The 17,128-nt window shown below is 47.1% G+C and overlaps 1 protein-coding gene and 1 long non-coding RNA gene across 4 annotated transcripts in view; both read left to right on the top strand.

Annotated features, from left to right (window-relative positions):
• Nucleotides 1-17,128, top strand: part of LOC310758873 — a 536,128-nt gene that overhangs the window by 185,819 nt on the left and 333,181 nt on the right. The gene's annotated exons all lie outside the window — the stretch shown is intronic.
• Nucleotides 1-17,128, top strand: part of BCL11A (BCL11 transcription factor A) — a 247,539-nt gene that overhangs the window by 75,553 nt on the left and 154,858 nt on the right. Inside the window, exon 1 of one of the 3 annotated variants that reach the window (XM_083605096.1) lies at nucleotides 14,543-15,196. The exons of 1 other annotated variant lie outside the window; for it this stretch is intronic. In XM_083605096.1, the coding sequence (XP_083461222.1) occupies nucleotides 15,142-15,196 (55 nt within the window). In that variant the 5' untranslated portion in view covers nucleotides 14,543-15,141. Of the gene's footprint in view, nucleotides 1-14,542; nucleotides 15,197-17,128 lie in introns of those variants that run through there. One more of the 3 variants, XM_083605098.1, reaches the window with a different exon arrangement.

Genomic DNA, 17,128 nt, shown 5'->3' with positions numbered 1-17,128 from the left:
CATTTAATTTTTACCATTGTATAGTTGTCTAGTTTCCGCACATACCATTCTTCATCCTGATAAGCAAGAGGCAGAATCAAGTTCAATGACACCTTCCAATTGGGTAAAAAAAACCTGGGGTGTGAAGCAAGGGGCAGTGAAATGGGGAGATGTGGTGGGGCCTAGGGAAAGTTCAAACTCAGAGAGGACAGGAGAGCCACATTTCGCCCTTTGGCCTGAGGTTCCCCACCCCTGCTCAATTCCAGATATTCTCTGAAGGAGGAACTTAGACATTTCCCCCCAAATAGGGCACCTTGTAGTATGAAGTCAGGCTCAACATCTCTCCACTGGGGAAATATGCAAGTTTTCCAATACCTGGAAGTATGCATTGAGCTACTCATACACCTCCCCCCCCCACCACTGTCATTCATCCCTCTTAATTTGTTGACAAAGCAATGTGTGGCCCATTGGGTGTCTTAATAACCCTCCTACTTCTGCATTTCTAGGCAGGTCGTTCAAAGAGATTTCTTGAGCCACTGGTGGGCTATTGAGTGGATCACACTCAGATTTATTCTCTGCTGTGCAGAGGAGCAAAGGCTAATGTAATGAAAGTAAGTTTCAGGAAAGTTGGTAGATTTTGGTTGAACATTAGGAGAAGCTTGTTAACACTAAGAACAGTTTGACACTGAAACCAATTACATATGATGCAGGGAGCATACTCTCATTGGAGGGTGAACCCGATTACCTCCAAGGCTCCCTCCCTCTGTAAGGAGTGTCAGGCTGTGAGGCCTATTGAAACTGCAGCCCACAGTTTATCTTCTCTCTGTTTTCTTACCTGCTGTTTCCTGGGTTGAGGGCTCTGTATATCTCTGTGAAAGACCTATCCGGCGAGGGTCCTGAGCCTGCATTGTTGGGTACACAGGCTCTTGATGAATGCCTAGGAATGAATAGCTCATTTGGGCAGACCTTGTGTGGCGCAGGTCGCTTCCTCAGCAGAGCACTATCTGCATCTCATAATTTACCCTGACACTCAAGTTCCCAACGTCCTCCTTCATTCCCCCTATGTGTGCTATGAATAGCAAGAAAATGCAGTTATGTTGGAAATTCAGGGCATGGCCCGCACAGCTCATGTTTATGGGGCCGCATGCACATTGTTGCCTAGGGTGACTAGCAGCCACAGAGGAGGAGACACCTGTCCCTTTAACCTTAGGATAGAACAGGGGATTTTGGCATGTATGGCTTGTTATTTCACAATGCTGAGGGGGTAAGGAAAGCCTGCCCCTCCAGATCCTGCAGTAGCAATGAGGCACAAAACTGTTCGGCACACAGTTGAGCACCAGCAGTGGTTCGATCAGCCGTGTTGGGGAGGGCACAAGATTAGCCTGTGGGCCAAATGTGGCCCTCCAAGCCTCTGCACCTGGCCCTCAAGACTATTTCCAGGCCACATACCTCACTGGTCCTGCTTCACACATTAGATTTTATTAACTAATTCTTACTCAGAGTAGACCATTTGAAATTAATGGTCACAGCTAACTTATGTCCATTAATTTCAATAGGTCTTTTTTTTTTTGCAGCGCCAGGAAAGCCCTCAACCTAAAAAAGGTTCATTATCCCTGGTATAGTAGAGAGTATATCAGACGTGGCCAGAGAAAGTTAAATACAACCCATTAAGAGGATCTAAAAATGTTTAATAAACTTTACTATCATGCCATGCTATTCTGAAACATCAGGTTTCACCCCAAAGCTGATGCTGTTATGCTGCAAAGAGTTTCTTTGCACATCAAGCTTCTAGGCTCAGTGTTTCTCAGTCAGGGGATACCCCCCTCCCTGCCCCTGAGGGTGAGCATATGAATATGTTGGGTGGGTGTGCATTTCACATAAATATGTAGAAGATATGTACAAAATTGAGAATAAAAAATACGCAGTGTTATGTTCAAAAGGCAAGAAGATCATACACAGATCTTGAACTGCATGTTATCACAGGTGCACAGGTGCAGCATTATTTCACAAGCAGTGCAGTGTTCTATATACACAGCAGTTGGTTGTGCATGGTGTGGTTAATAAGTCACATGCTTAGTTGTACTGTACATTGTCATTAATTCTGCGAACTTTGAACATACCATACACTGTTGCTATTACATATCAGATATGCTCATACGTATCTTTTTTAGCCAGAACCTCATCTATTTAATCTTTGCTTCATCACATCCTTGTAAATACCCTTAAAGTACTAATCTATTATTTTTTTCACACCTAAGGCCTGTTTTGCCTCTTGTGTTTCTTCTGCAACCAGTCTGTGGTCCCACTCAGCCAATGTTGGCTTATTATAACGAATGTAAAGATAGAAGTTTTCTGTTTGCACAGATTAGGGCTGCCGTATGTCCAGAATTTCCCGGACATAGTTGAGACTTGTCTGTCAAAAATGCCATCCGGGCGGAATTTTCAAAAAGCGGCTAAAATGTCCAGGAAAACCCAGGCATATAGCAGCCCATATCAGAAGTGTTGGTTTTTTGGGCGATTTTCCTAAAATATAGGTTTAAAAACTTTTGAAATATGGCAACCCTAGCACAGATAGTCGGGCCTTGCTTTTACTTTTGAGCACAACATTTGCACTCATGAACCTCTTGGCATCAGCGCTATGGGGTTTGGCAGCTAGTAGGTGTGTGTGGATTGTAGCAATGTTATTGTAATTCGGAAACCCTTCAGAGAATTTGACCTTGTCCCTCAAAGCCATTGAGTGTATACTCTCAACACACTCAGTGTGCAGTATTTCATTAATGAAAGCAGATGTTTATATTTTTGCTTTATGGGAGGAGTGCTACACTAAAAGTAGTATAGTGTCCTGATGTAGGGAAGTAATAGTCCCACTCTACTCTTCTTTGATCCAACCAGACCTGGAGTACACCTGGAGTGTCCAGTTCTGGGTACCACAATTTAAGAAGGATATTGACAAGCTGGAACATGTGCAGAGGAGGACAACCAAGATTATCAAGGGTTTGGAAAGCAAGCCTTATGAGGAACGGTTGAGGGAGTTGGGTATGTTTAGCCTGGTAAAGAGGAGACTGGGAGGAGATATAATTGCCATCTTCAAATATCTAAACAGCTTTCACATGGAGGATGGAGAAAGCTTGTTTTCTCCTGCTCAAGAGGTTAGGACCTGAACCCACAGATTCCAAATACAAGAAAGGAGATTCTGACTAAACATCAGGGAAACCTTTCTGACAGTAAGAGCTGTTTGGCAGGTGCTTCTCCTTCCTTGGAGGTTTTTAAGCAGAGGTTGGATAGTCATCTGCCATGTGTGCCCTTGTTGAGATTCGTGCATTGTAGACTAGATGTTCCTGGAATCACTTCCACTCTACAATTCTATGGTGCTATGTAAGGGCAAATATAAGTAGATTTGTCTCATTTGATGGTATTTTTAAGACAATCTCACCAGCATTTACTTCAGTAGATCAATTGGGATTTTTAGTAGACTTGAGAACATTGGAATAGGTTCAGTGAAGATTTGTATCTCACTGTCCTTCAGTTTGTCTGGTGATCTGCTCTTTAGGCTAAAGCAATACAACAGACTGGATGTGGAAAGTGACATAAGATGTGCTCTACCTTCCACTGTGCCCAGAATCCAAAGCTTGTGATGAACTTACAGTATCGATGCTCACATTAATAATGTGATGGATGAATACACTGGGACCTGATTCTTCACTGTTGAATAAGGAGGGACCAAAGTTCAGCTTTGTATGCAGAAGGTCTGAGGTGCAACTCCTGGCATCTCTGGTTAAAAGGAATTGGGTAGCAGATGCTGATAATGCCTCTTTCTGCCCCAGAGTGATGCTACCAGTTAGAAGTTCTCAAACTGCAATCCATGGACCGCTGGTGGTCTGCAAGCTCCATTCAGCTGTAGAAAAGTTTTTTAACAGTTCAGAATATCTATCCATACTTTACCTTGCAATCAATTATATTTTTTTCTGTTGGAGATTAAGACTGTTTGGACCAGGGCCTTTATCTGTAATGTGGTATGTTCATTACTTGCCACCTGTCAAGTCCAAATATAGAAACAAGTTGAATGCTGAATCTCAAAAACATCCATTGAATTAGGAAGGGAAAACTGCAGTTATTAAATTATGAGTAATGTATGTGCTTTGATTTGTAGAAAAAAGGTTTATTAAGTGGTATGTTGCAACACCCCCCCTCCCTGTAATTTTCAAGTGGCCCACCTACACACAAAAAAGTTTGAGAACAGCTGGATTAGATGAACAAATAGTCTATTGTGATTTCAGGCAGCATCCTATATTTTATTTATTTAAACATTTATATATCTCTTTTTTTCTCTCAAAGCAGTTTGCAATCTCCAAAAAACAAACCAACCACAAACCCAAGTCCACTTAACAATAAAATATGAAAACACAGAGTAGGACACAGCTGAACAATAAACCAGCTTAAAAATGGAGTGCAGAAACAATATAAAACCTAATACAGAACATAAAAGCACTATTACGTACTAGTAAGACATAAAAACCAACAAGAGTAAAAAACCACAGAAATACGAAATGCTAATTTGGGAATTGTAAACAAAGACCATTGAAATTTTGGAGTGTGCATAATGTGCATGTTTTGCCATCATGTTTGATTTAATGTCTCCTTCACATGTGCAAGGCACTGGCTTGATGATCGAGTGACAAAACTGGCACGTGTGAACCACTCCCAAAGGCTGAGTAATTAGCGAAGAGCGGCCAAGTGGCATTGACCACGCATGTCTCCATGGACCGGTCCTGAATTATTTGAAGTGCATCCAAGCCTCGCCCCACCGCAGCACTTCGACGCCGTTTGCTGCGGGAGCCCCCCAGAAACGACCGTGCAACCCCCAGCTCGGGAGGCGAGTTGGAAGCTGCTTGTTTTCTCGTCCTAAGACCCGGAGCTGAAAGCACTTCTCACCATCAAACAAAGCAATTCTCGCTCTCCAAACTCTGCAACCCGCCTCCGAAAGGTTAGGTCCGGAGGCCACGCTGGAAGTACTTCTTAGTGAAAAGATTGGGAAATCCTGCATGATACAGGTTCGCTTTCAGCCCTGTCCCGGTTTTTTGTTGTTTAACTCCATGCATCTGCCATATATATCTTTATTTCCACTTTCTAAATACTGATGTATAAGGCGCCGCGTGAATGGAGAAACGTGTGGTTTTTTTAAAAAAACAACAATGATGAACGTAGAATCCATTATATGCAAAGGGATCACTATAGGGAGCACATTTGCAGCCCGGGCCCGCTTAAGAGATGCCGGGAAGGGTCGTAGCTCAGCGGCAGAGAATTTGCATTGGACGCAGATGGTCCCAGGTCCAACCCCCGGCATCTCCAGGTAAGGCGGAGAGTTCATTCTGAAACTTTGGATAAAGCGCTGTCAAGTCAGTGTAGACTATACTGACCAATAGTCTGATATGGATAAATACGGCAGCTTCTTGCCACGCGCTTACGTTGCTATGTTGAGAGTAAGTCCCGCTGAACTCACCAAAGGAAGCCCACAAAAGATTCCAGCCTTAGACATTTTTGAAAGCTCAGACCTTCCCTGAGATAAAGATAAAATAAGACCCCACAGAATTTAGTGAGTTCGATCAACCAGACGCGCAGACCAAGACTGCTTGTACAGTAATGACTTGAAAGTAAGCCCTGCGGTGACCAACGGTGCTTAAGCCCCATATATAAATGCGCACAGGATTGCTGTCTGAATACCTCAATCTGAGGCCTGTTTTGTTCCAATGGCCTTTACTCTCGTGCAAGGTAGGGTTAGGATTGCAGCCTTAACGTGCTACACTTCGGCTGGATCGTGGCAAGAAGACTCAACCAGAGTTTGTCCGCTTTAAAGTCGAGGTCCTAGCTGGGAGTACCTGGTGTGTTTGTGTATATAACCTTGTGTCATTAAAAACTAATAGGAACAACTTGCACGCACACCCCTGTCTGTCTGACCAAGGGTGTTTACACGTTACATAGAAGGAACACAATCGCTGTACACAAATGGTTGAGGTGCACATGTGCACGGTTATTCATATGCCACCTTCATGGAGTGAACAGTACAGGCAGTATTCACATGTTAACTTTCCAGGAATCTGCAGCTGAACTGTTCAGATCAAGTGTACACTCCGTCGCACAAACACCAAACCCATTGTATCTGTGTTTAGTGCAGCGTGTGAACACGTCTTCTGTCTTTCTAGATAGAGGGGTCTCTCTCTCTCTCTCTCTCTCTCTCTCTCTCTCTCTCTCTCTCTCTCTCTGTGTGTGTGTGTGTGTGTGTGTGTGTGTGTAGTTTTGAGTCAATCCCCACCCCCGTCAGGTTAGCCGGTTTCAGAAAAAGAACCTCTATTTTTAAAAAAGTAGGCGGGAGAAGAAAGGTTTTTACTAAGGGTATAGCCACACCTCAGATCTAAGCAGGACGAAAGCCCCAGGGTGTCCAGGAGACTGTTGTGGGGAGGGACGGAAGTAAAGGGTCTGTAACAGAATCCGCGCAGGCCCAGAGGTGGGGAACCTGTGGCCCTCCAGATGTTCTCCAGCTCCCATCATCTCTGGCGACTGACCTGCTGTCTGGGGCTGATGGGAGCAGGAATACAGCAAGATCTGGAGGGCTACAGAAGCCTTGGTATAGAAGGGAGTTGTGCGAAGCTGAACAACAACTTCGCAGTTGTGCGAAGCTAAACAACCACACCAGGGGGAGCTAACGTGGTGTCAGGAGTGCCAGCTTGGCCCCGCGACCGTGGATGCCCGGGGCAGTGGGTGCCATGTAGCGTGCATGGCCCTGGCACCGACATTTGTGGGTGCTCGACCCCTTGTTGTGTGTGCTCGGCTCAGGCACCCAGAGTTGGCACCTGTGCGTGGTGCTCTCCAGGGGTTATGGGCTGCTACTCCCTTAAGCCCCAGAAAGCAAAGCTTTCCACCAGGGATGGTGGAAGTGGAACCCCTCCCCGCGAACCTGGAGGGCACCACACTGACGACCCCTGATTTCTCTGTGGTGCTATATATAGAGGCACGCCGTGTAAAAATCACCGGCTCTTTTGTCTTCGCCACCATCCAGCAACAGCGCCGCCGCTCCAGGAAACTAGAATCTATGCAGCTCACTTTGTTTACTCGGAAGTAAGTCCCTTTGAGTTCCAGGGGGCTTACTCCGGGGTAAGCGTGAGTGAGAGATCCGGGCCTGGAGCCAGCTGTGGGAGGCGGATCGGAGCCGGCCAGGCCCGGCAACAAATGGTGCCTTTTAGAGGAGGCTTGGCATATGTCTTTTAATAGAGCAGCATCCTTATCCTTCCTTCGCCCCGCCCCAGCTCCGAAAGCTCCAGAGAAAAATTGTTCCCCTCCTCTTTCTTTTAAAGAAAATGTACAGTATAGAGGAATAGGCAGGCCGATCTGCTTGCAAGTGATCATTGTTCAGGCTTTTTTCACCCACGCGCCTGCCCTTTTTGGGGGAGACGCAAAGAACATCAAGGCAGCCCTTGAAATGTAGCCACACATGCAGGGTGAAGACTGGCGTTTAAAGGGACGGTTCAACCGGCCGTGTATTCTAACTCGGGAGAATTGGGCACCAGGTTCACACGGGCGAGGAAGACACCGGCCCAGCCACCTCTTGAGAGAGACAGAATTATCTAAATGCTTTCCTCGAGGATATGTATTATGTACAAATCTAGGATACCAGGGAAGGGTAATTTCCACTTCTCTTATTCAAGGCAGGCAGGATAGTTAGAAAGGAAGACAGATGTTGTAGTCCTAGGCACCTTACCCCACAGAGCCTCAGTGGTGCTTGCTTCTGGTAAGCAACAAGCATAGGATGGAGTATCAGGCCCATTAGCTTCAGTGGGCGAGTTGAGCCCAATTTTTCAAGGCTTCCCAATGAAAACAGTGGGATTTAAGGGTGCTTAACTTTGGCTGCACACTGGACACTGTGTAATATACATCACACACTGCTTTGTACATGCCCTGGAAGGAAAGGTGTGCGACGAGCTCTGGAATTCAGACTGGTCCCTCTTTAACTTTCCCCTTCCCTCCCTCCTGCCATCTTGAACACACGCTGTGCATGCTTTTTTTTTAAACTACGCGCATCCATCTACCCACAGCACGTCTGTTGTGTGCAGATATTGTAAAGGAATACTGTATACAGCAGAACTTTTTAACCTTCAGACAGTCAGATCCGATGCAGAAGTAACAGCCACAGAATTCAGGGGAACTTGTTCCCATGAGTACCCACACGCATATACACATCACTGACCACATAACTTAGGAACGTCTGTATACCCGTATATGCAGTGTGTGTACACACACACACACACACACACACACACACACACATGCTTACAAATAACCTGTTATGTGCCCACATACAATGTATACGCCTCGCTCTCGGTTCATTCACAAGCAGTTTTATCTATCGATAGACCCTTCTGACTGCAAAGGGTTCCTACGAATGGATTCTTTTGGGTGTTAATTTCCGAGGGAGTTTCCTTGCGCTTGCGTACATCTCCCCAGGGCGTGGCTACGTATAACTTTTTTTTTGGGGGGGGTCTCCTGTCCCAAACTAGAAAGTGTCTCCTGGGCGCGCCTCACTCTTTTCAGAAGATCCCAACTTCCATACCCCGAGCGCCTTTCTTTCCGTTGGACTGCGATCACCCTCCATCACCTCTTGAATTTTGCTCCCCAGAGAACCCAGCTGTTTAGCAAAGAACATTTGCTTGCCATTTAATCCTTAGGTTCCGATTCCTCCTTCCCCTCCGACAGCAGGAAAATAACGTGTTTTGCTGTTTCTTCCTGGATTTAAAACCCGAAGCAAAACACTGGAAAACAGAGGAGGGAGGAATATGGAAGTTATGCTAACCTGTAGTTCTTCTGCGTGAAAGCAAGCATGGTGTTAGGCTGAGGGCCAGATTCATGGATCCCCCCCCCCTCTCTCTGTGTGTGTATGTGTGTGTGTGACACGTTTCTTGTAGCAGGGTTTGGGTGCGTGGATTACACGTGGAAGGGGCTGGTAGTGGTGGGGGTATGACGCGCAATCTCCGCTGCTTTTGGAGGGCTGGTCACTCTCCCGGTTTACGCTCCATGGCATCCTTACCCGAGGGCAAACCTCCTCAACAACGCGAGGCTTACTTCCGAGTAAACGTCAATAGTCTCGGGCTTGTAAGTCTCCTTTCTAACGGATTTAGCAGCTGGACAAGAGCCAAGAACCCTCTTCCTTTGGGCAGACAAAGCGCGCGCGCTTTACTCGCTAACTGTCCAGAAGGAAATCTGACCCACCCACAAAACCAGAGACGATGTTGCTTCAGATATTTTTCAGCATTTATTTCCATCCTTCAGAGCGACAAGTGCGAAGGAGCACTTTAAATTTCCTGTGCTATTGGCTTGTGCATTATTTGTGCACTGCTTATTTTTTTAGAGCTTGGTACATAACCCCTCGTTTTGTGGCTCGCTCTCTGCTAGAGATCCTGAGCGCTCTTTCTTCGGAGTAAAGCCCTATAGAATCCAACATATTTTCCTTGCCAAGAATGCAGGGTACTTTGGAAGGAAGTCGCACCTGAAAATGTCAATGGACTGTCGGAATGAGCAATACGCTTAAGGCGAAACTGTTTTACTTGGAAGCAAATCCCACTGACTACTAGATGAAGTGAGCAATTGGGGTTCCGCTCTGTGCTTTACCACTTTCGCTGTCCCATAATATATTTGTAATTTCAGGGTCCTCTCATGTTCCCAACACCTTTCCTGCCCATTTGGTCGAGACATCCCTCCCTTTTCACCTTATACTGTGTAATTCTCTCTCTCTCTCTCTCTCTCTCTCTCTCTCTCTCTCTCTCTCTCTCTGTGTGTGTGTGTGTTGGTTCTGACGCTGATGTTCTATCCCAGCATCTCTTCATCTTGTATCACTGCCTCTCATGGCCTGCTTTGCAGCTTCTTTTTCTTCCTGTCATCTTATCTATCCATCGATCCATCCATCCATCTATCAATTTATCTATGCGCGCGCCTGGGCGCGCGCGCGCACACGGAGCCATTCCAAGCGGATGTCATTTTTCACTCCCAACACTTCTCGCCTGAGAAGCGCAGAAGAGTGAGGAGGAAGAGCCGGCAGAAGCGGGGAGGGGGGTGGAAAAGGCTCCTCTGGGGATGCTGACCAGCTTCTCTTTGCTGTGTGCCCTTTGAAAATATAGTTATTTATTATTATTATTTTTAAAAACCCAGTTTGTTGCTTAAGTGCGCCCCCTGGTCTTCCTGTTCTCAAGAAGGGCTGCAGGGCTGGAGAAGGTAAACCAAGGAAGGCCCCCTCCCCTGCGTCCCAAGCTCAGCCCCCGGGAGAATCCAGCCTGTCAATTCTAGGGGGGAGCCGGTGTTGTGCTGCCGCCAGACGCGCTGCAAGGAAGGAAGGAAGCAGCCGCGGTTGAAAGTGACCATCGGCCGGTCTGCTTCCAGTCCAAGAGAGATCTACACCGGGAGTTTCTTCTCGCCCCACAAATCGGTGTTTGTCTGATTTTTAAACGGGCGCAGATGATTCCCTTAGGTTGCAATCCTAACCGTGCCTCATCCGAAGTAAGACCTATTGAATCTCATGGGGCTCACTCCTGGGTAGGTCGGGTTAGGAGCGTAGCCTTATTCGCCTTGTTCACTCAAATAATGGCCCACTGATGTAAGTGGGAACGCCGGTGATGATGATGACAATAATAACAATAATAACAATAACAATAATAATAATAATAATAACAAACAACAACCTCAAGTAACACTGGGTCAGAACTACAGCATCCATTCCTCTCTATGCGCACTTTGTGAGGCCCATTTAACTCAATGGGACTTGCTTCCGAGTAAATATGCAGAGGCTCAGGCTGCCTGAAGCCGCCATCATATGCACACTTACATGGGAGTAAGCCCACTGAACGCACTGGCGCATCCTTCAGAGTATAGATGCATAGGACCGGACTGTCACCATCAAATCTCACATATAACACATGCGTGCTAGTTGCAACATATAAATTCAAGAGCCGTCTCCATCTCTTTCCCTAAATTACTAGAAGTTTATACGCAACATTGGATCCGCAACTCGGTGTCCCAGACGGTTCCAGCCCCCTTCATCTCCCCGCCCGCACCCCCCCCGACTGCAGCTTAACGTCATTATTGACAATTTGGCGTGATAAAACCTCCGCTTACAGCCCCGGCAAGTCGCTCTGTTTCCTTCCCTGGGATACATCGATTCCTTGGAAGCCCCGTCCTTTCCGATGCTTTTCTGTCTTCTTTTAGAGCGTTCTCTAAAAGAGCGTCGATTTTTCCTTCCTCTGACTTCGAGTCCTGCCCGCGTTGGAAGGCAAACCATTTCTTCCCCCTTCGCTGCATCTCTTCGTCTTAACCCGATCAGATTCTGGTTCTGGGAGGCGCAAGTGTGTGAGAGAGGGAATTTAAAAAAGCCTTTTGCAAAGGAGAGAAGCCTCTCTCTCTGTGTGTGTGTAAAAGTATGAGTCGTGAGCTCAAGCATTACTCTGATCCTAACCACAGCTGCAATCCTATACCTCCTTGCCTGGGTGTAAGTCCCACTTAGTGGTCTGAGTAGACACGCTTAGGATCGCACTGTAAACTACTTGGAAGTTAAGCTCAATTTAAATTAGCAAAATTTGCCACTTGAGTATTAAGCTGTGCGAGAAAACAAAACACTTCTGGACGTAACAGCTCGGGTGTCTCAGATGCAGAGTACAAAGGGGCTTTCCCTCGAGTAAGCAGAGACAGCTTTACAGCCTACGTTTTGTGCTGGTGTGTAGCAGAAGCAACTTGTGCGTGTGTCAGTTCAGTCTGCCCGCGTGTCAGCGAGCTGCCATCCTCGAATGGGAGCTTGTGCAAATCCTTTGCGTGTGAGTCTGAGCCAGGAATACAGAGAGTTTGCATTAAGTTACCGGAGGGGAGGACGGAGAAGGAGCCATTTTTGCTGTGCCTTTGAACCCATCGTGCTGCAGAGTGTGTGAAACTGGATGCGTGCGTGTTTGTGCGGGCAGAGCAATGAGCTTGCCTATGAGCGAGAGCCTAACGTGTGAATGAGGCAGCAGCTCCTGGGTGACCTCGTGTTAAGAAAGTTTAGTCGGTGCCTGGAAGAGGGAGGGGCGGTGGCGGGAGCTGCTCCCAGTCTCCCTCTATGGGTTTTCAGTACGATTAGGCCTCCACATGCTGGGAGCTACATGATGGGCACGATCCAACCAAAGTCCCGAAATACAAGCATCCACGGAACTGAATTCTCAGGGCACGTTCCAAAGTCAGTGTGCAGCCTGAAGCAGTTTTGAATCCCGTTGATGGGCCTGGTTCAGCAGCACGTGCCGAAGACTGCAGCTCCCAAACGCCCTTACTAGTGAGTAAATCCCCTTGAATCAAGTGGGTTTCTTTCTCCACAAACAGGCTCAGCCTGCACGTTTTTCCCAAGGAGGCTTTCAACTGCTTGACTTTGGCTGGATCGTGGCCAGTCGGTACGTAGCGCTTTGGGTGGCGCTTGCGAAACGCGCTTTGCCTGGCCAGTGACACGCGTCGCCGCTGCCGCTGTTTTATGCATCTTCTTAGCTCAGCAAGACTTGCCCAAGCCCTGAGCGGAGTCTTCTCGCCCTTTGATTCTTGCAGACCTGCAGCTTTTTTCTTTTTTGGCATTCATTACTTAGATCCGACCCACCAAGCCCATACTTCGGCAAGACCATTCCTTAGCCTTGCAATTTCCATGCATTTTTGGTGTGCGTGCAACGCATAAAGCTGCAACACCTTTCTTCTGCTCCCCCCCCCAATCTACTGCTTCCTATCTGTCCTTCAATAAGGTTGCTTGCTGTTCTCCCCCTCTGCCCCATTTTGAACCTGAAACAATATAATTGGGGGGGAAATCACCAACGCCTTCTTCCTCCTTCTCACCCAACCCCTCTCCTTCTATAATTTATATACTTTTCATGAAGAAAACTTTCCCTAAACTTTATCCTTTCCTATACTTGTGGATCTCGTTCTTCCCTTTCCCCACCAAATAAAGGTGTATGATTTTTTTTAAAAAAAATATTTATTTTGATGGAGTGGGGGTCCTTTGCTGACCTTCAGCAGTGCTTCCCTTTCACCGTTCTACATTTTGAATACGGGCTTAATCGCTGGGAGACAGATGCACTCCCCCCTCCTTCGTCAATTTCAACTCCCCCTTGTCTGGTTCATCTAGTCTGCCTCTTACCTTTAAAACGTTACACCCTTTTTCTTCACTTATTAGGTCTTCCCCCTTCAGTGCAATGTGGGTGGAGAATCACAAATGTGATTTCCTTCTCCATTTTTTCCTAATCTTTTTCCTCTTTTAAATATATACGTATAGTAGACACCCTGCTTTTGAAAAAACAACAACACTTAAAACATTTTCTCTTCCTTATACAGTATATATTTGTACAGTGCATTGTCAGGGACTGAAAGACCAGCCCCAGGGTTGCTTCCTCATTTACAATCAGGATCTGCAACCCACTTACTTCAGAGTAATCCTATTGTCTTCCCAAAAGAATGAACCCTCAATGCTGCTGCTGCTGCAACAGGTCAACTTCTAACTCTGCAACCTGTTCTAACCTGTCTGATATTGCTGCTGCTGCTGCTGTTTTTCTCAGTAAGATTTCAATGCATAAACCCCGGCAAAAGATGGCTGTCACTGGCCTGCGGAGTGGGGCAGATGTGAGTTAGGATGGAGGAGTCAAGAAGGCTGGAAGATATTACGATCCTATGCATCTTTTCATCGAAGCAAAGTCGGCTGTTGTCAGTAGGGCTTCTTCTCAGGCTTTTAAGTATTCACTGGGTTACAGTGTCTACTCAGACGTAAACACCACTGAATTCAGTAGAACTAGCTCTCAGGAAAGTATGTACTATCACACGGCCTCTCCCTCCCAAGTGGACATTTTAAAGTGTGCGCGCTTTTGTCTGTTGCAGGGCGAGGATTCGAATCCCCTGCTGACCAGGGAGTTTTTATCTCTCCCGTGGAGCACTTCATTTCGCATTAATTCATGCCACGGCCACTTGCTTAGATTTAGACCAATTCCAGGGAGGAAGCGCTGTCCATGGACACGAATCCTGACAAGCCAGGAGGAGCCTCCCTGGTTAGGAGCAGTGTACCTGCCCGCTGGAGCGAGGCAGGCGCGCCCCCACAAACACCGGCTCTGCCGTGTGAACTCCCCAGGGACAACCCGCGCGACAACCCTGACATTGTAGGCACGCATTTCGCCCGATTGCCACCACTTCTCCAAAAACCCTTTTCTTTTTAATTGCGCGGTCAATTGCGAACAGCAACTCGCTGCGAAAAATATTTTAAAAGGGGGACACCGGCTTGCCGTGGCTTTTGACTTAAGAGATGTTTGTTCTCTTTACGCGCTTTCCCCGCCCCTCTCCCTTTCTAGCTTTTAAATTTCCCTCCTGGCTTAATTTAAAAAAGAAAGGAAAGAGGCCCCCCCTCCCTTTCTTCCGAAACCAACGTGCCTCCTTTTCTTCTTGGTCACTCACTCTCTTGCTCCTGGGCTGGTGCGCGCCTTTACGCACGCCTCTCTCGCCTTCCCTCTGCCTCTCCACCCCCCCCGTCTTCTACCACTCCTCCCTCCGGAGGAGCAGCCGCCGCCGCCGCGTGTGCCTGATGCCTCGGAGGGTAACCCCCCCCTCCCTGGCCATTGGCTTGCCCTGCGCCGGGCTCCCCCCCTCACTCTTTTGCTTGATCATGTCCAGCCCCCGATGACTGTCCATTGGCGTGGCGCAGTCCTTCCCTCCTCCCCTTCCCTCCAGTTTCGCCCTGCCCATGTTTTCTATGTCTGTGTCCATCCAGTCGCTTGACGTTCAAGTTCGTAGGGACGTCACGTCCGCACTTGAACTTGCAGCTCAGGGGGGCTTTTTGCCATTTTTTTCATCTCTCTTTCTCTCTCTCTCTCTCTCCTTTCTCTCTCTCCTTTTTTTTCTCCCTCTCTCCCTCTTGCACAGAAAGGAAAAAAAAGCAAAAGAAAAAAAAGCAAAGCCATGACTGCTATCCCACAATTCATCTTCCCCGCGCCATCTTTGTATTATTTCTAATTTATTTTGGATGTCAAAAGACATTGATGAAGATATTTTCTCTGGAGTCTCTTTCCTTGCTCGCCCGGCGCTTCCCGATGTGATCCGAGCGAGAGAGCTCCGCGCGCGCCCGCCCGAGCCACCAACACCACGATGTCTCGCCGCAAGCAAGGGAAACCCCAGCACTTAAGCAAACGGGAATTTTCACGTAAGTAAAACCTTCTCGCCTCCTTCCTTTCTACCTCCCCCTCCCTTGCAAGATATGGAATATATATAAAATAATTACATTTGGTTTGCATTTTGCAAATTCCAACCTTTTGTGCATGCATTTTTTTTAGTTTTGCAAGGAACACAAAAAGCAACTCACCTTAAAACTCAGCCCCCCTCTTTTTATCGCTACCACCTAGATTACTTTTCAAATAAGCTCATGTTGGCAAGCACGCTGTCTCTCAAAGTTCCGTTTATTTTCTTCTTTCTTTCTCCAGTTGATTCGGCTATATTTTGCCGGAAGAGAGCGCGAGTGTGTTTGTGTGCGTGCGCGCGCGCCTGCAGCTTACAAATGAATTGCAACTTAAAGCAAGCGAGCAAAGACACATTTTTGTGTGCTTGCGAGGTGGGGTGGGGGAAGCGAGCTTTTGAAAAAGGAGGAGGAAAAAAGTGAGAAAAAGAGATGTGTACGGTTTGAATTGGGAGTCGATGCTCTCATTTCACACGGGCAAAGAGATCGAGATTAGGAACTCTTGGGGCGCCTTGTCATAGAAGGAGACATTCCCCCTTTTTTCAAATCCGCTTTGCTCCCTCGGTGGAGCCCCCTTTTTTGTAGACACTAAAAGGTGCAAAAGGGGGGACCTTCTCGCTGCTTCTTTTGTCTCCACTGGCGAGATCAGGGGTGGTGGGAGATCGCCCACCCCCACCCTTCGCTGCGTGTCCCGCTCCTTTCTCTCTCTTTCTCTCTCCCCCCACCGCCAAGCTCCGCACAGCGAAAGGGCAACGAAGAGGGCAGACGTGGTGTCTGTTTTGGGCCGGAGATCGGCTGCTTTTCTCTGCTTCTACCGCCACGATTAAGCTCTCCTTCCTCCACAACACCGCCCCCCCAAGCTCTTACCAACAGTCTTTTTTCACCCCCTCCCTCCCCCTTCCCTCCTCAGCACCCAAACTCCTGCTTTGCAGAAACTTGGGTTTCTGCATGCATGGAGCGAAGAAGGCGAGAAAGATCGCAGCGTGTGCGTGTGTGTGAGAGAGGAATTCCCTTCCTCTCCCTTCCTCGTACTATTTTTTGGAAGATTTTCAAGAAAAAAAGAAAAAAAAAGTGGAAGTGGATTTTGATTGGGAAAAATCTCGTGTCTGAATGTTTACAAGCGCCTCGTGTGCTGCGGAGTCGCTGCCAGGAAAACAGAGCAGGAGAAGAAACGGCTCTGGAAAAGGGGGGAAATGAATACAACGTATACGCAGAGAGAGAGAGAGAGGCGCACAAATGCAAGCTATATAGATTTTCTGTTTAAAAAACCCAGAAGGCTAGATCCTGTTGTCTCTGATCACAATGGGAAAATGATTACCAAATAGTAATAATAATAATAATTAACAACCAACCCAGTCTTAGACAACTCAGTACCAAAAGGGTTTTTTCGCCCTCCTATTTTTTATTTAAATGCTGATATTTATTTAATGGTGTGTTGTTGGTTTTTTTTGCAACGCACAGGCTTCCTTTCTCCCAGCCAAGCGGTGCACAAAAGCTTGAGCCGTGCTTGCTAGCAAACACAAAAGGGAAGTCTGGTCTGGACTTGAGATGGTTGGTTGAAGGCGGGCTGGCGAGGTGTGGGGGGTGGGGAGAGAAGAGAGGAAGAGATGAAATGTACAAGTAGTGTTTGCAAAAGAGAGAAATTTGCATGCTTTTTTTTTTTGAAGGCAGGGGAGATGTTTTGTTGCCCTTTCCTCTTCTTCTAATTTGCAAGATTAAAGCACCCTCCCGGGCTTTTGCAAAAGTTTGTATTGTAGCCCCCCCCCCCCAACCATAACCTCTGTCTGAATTGCAATGCAAAGTAATATCGCTTTTGCAACACATACGCTTAGTTGAAGTGACCCAGCGATAGATTTTAAAAGCAACACCCCCTCTCAAATTGCATGGGTTAAAGAAGATGTA

The sequence above is a fragment of the Podarcis filfolensis genome (assembly GCF_964270895.1).
Source record: "Podarcis filfolensis genome assembly, chromosome: 3".
NCBI lineage: Eukaryota > Metazoa > Chordata > Lepidosauria > Squamata > Lacertidae > Podarcis > Podarcis filfolensis.
Note: the sequence above shows the minus strand (reverse complement) of the source record. Positions and strands in the feature narration are given on the sequence as shown.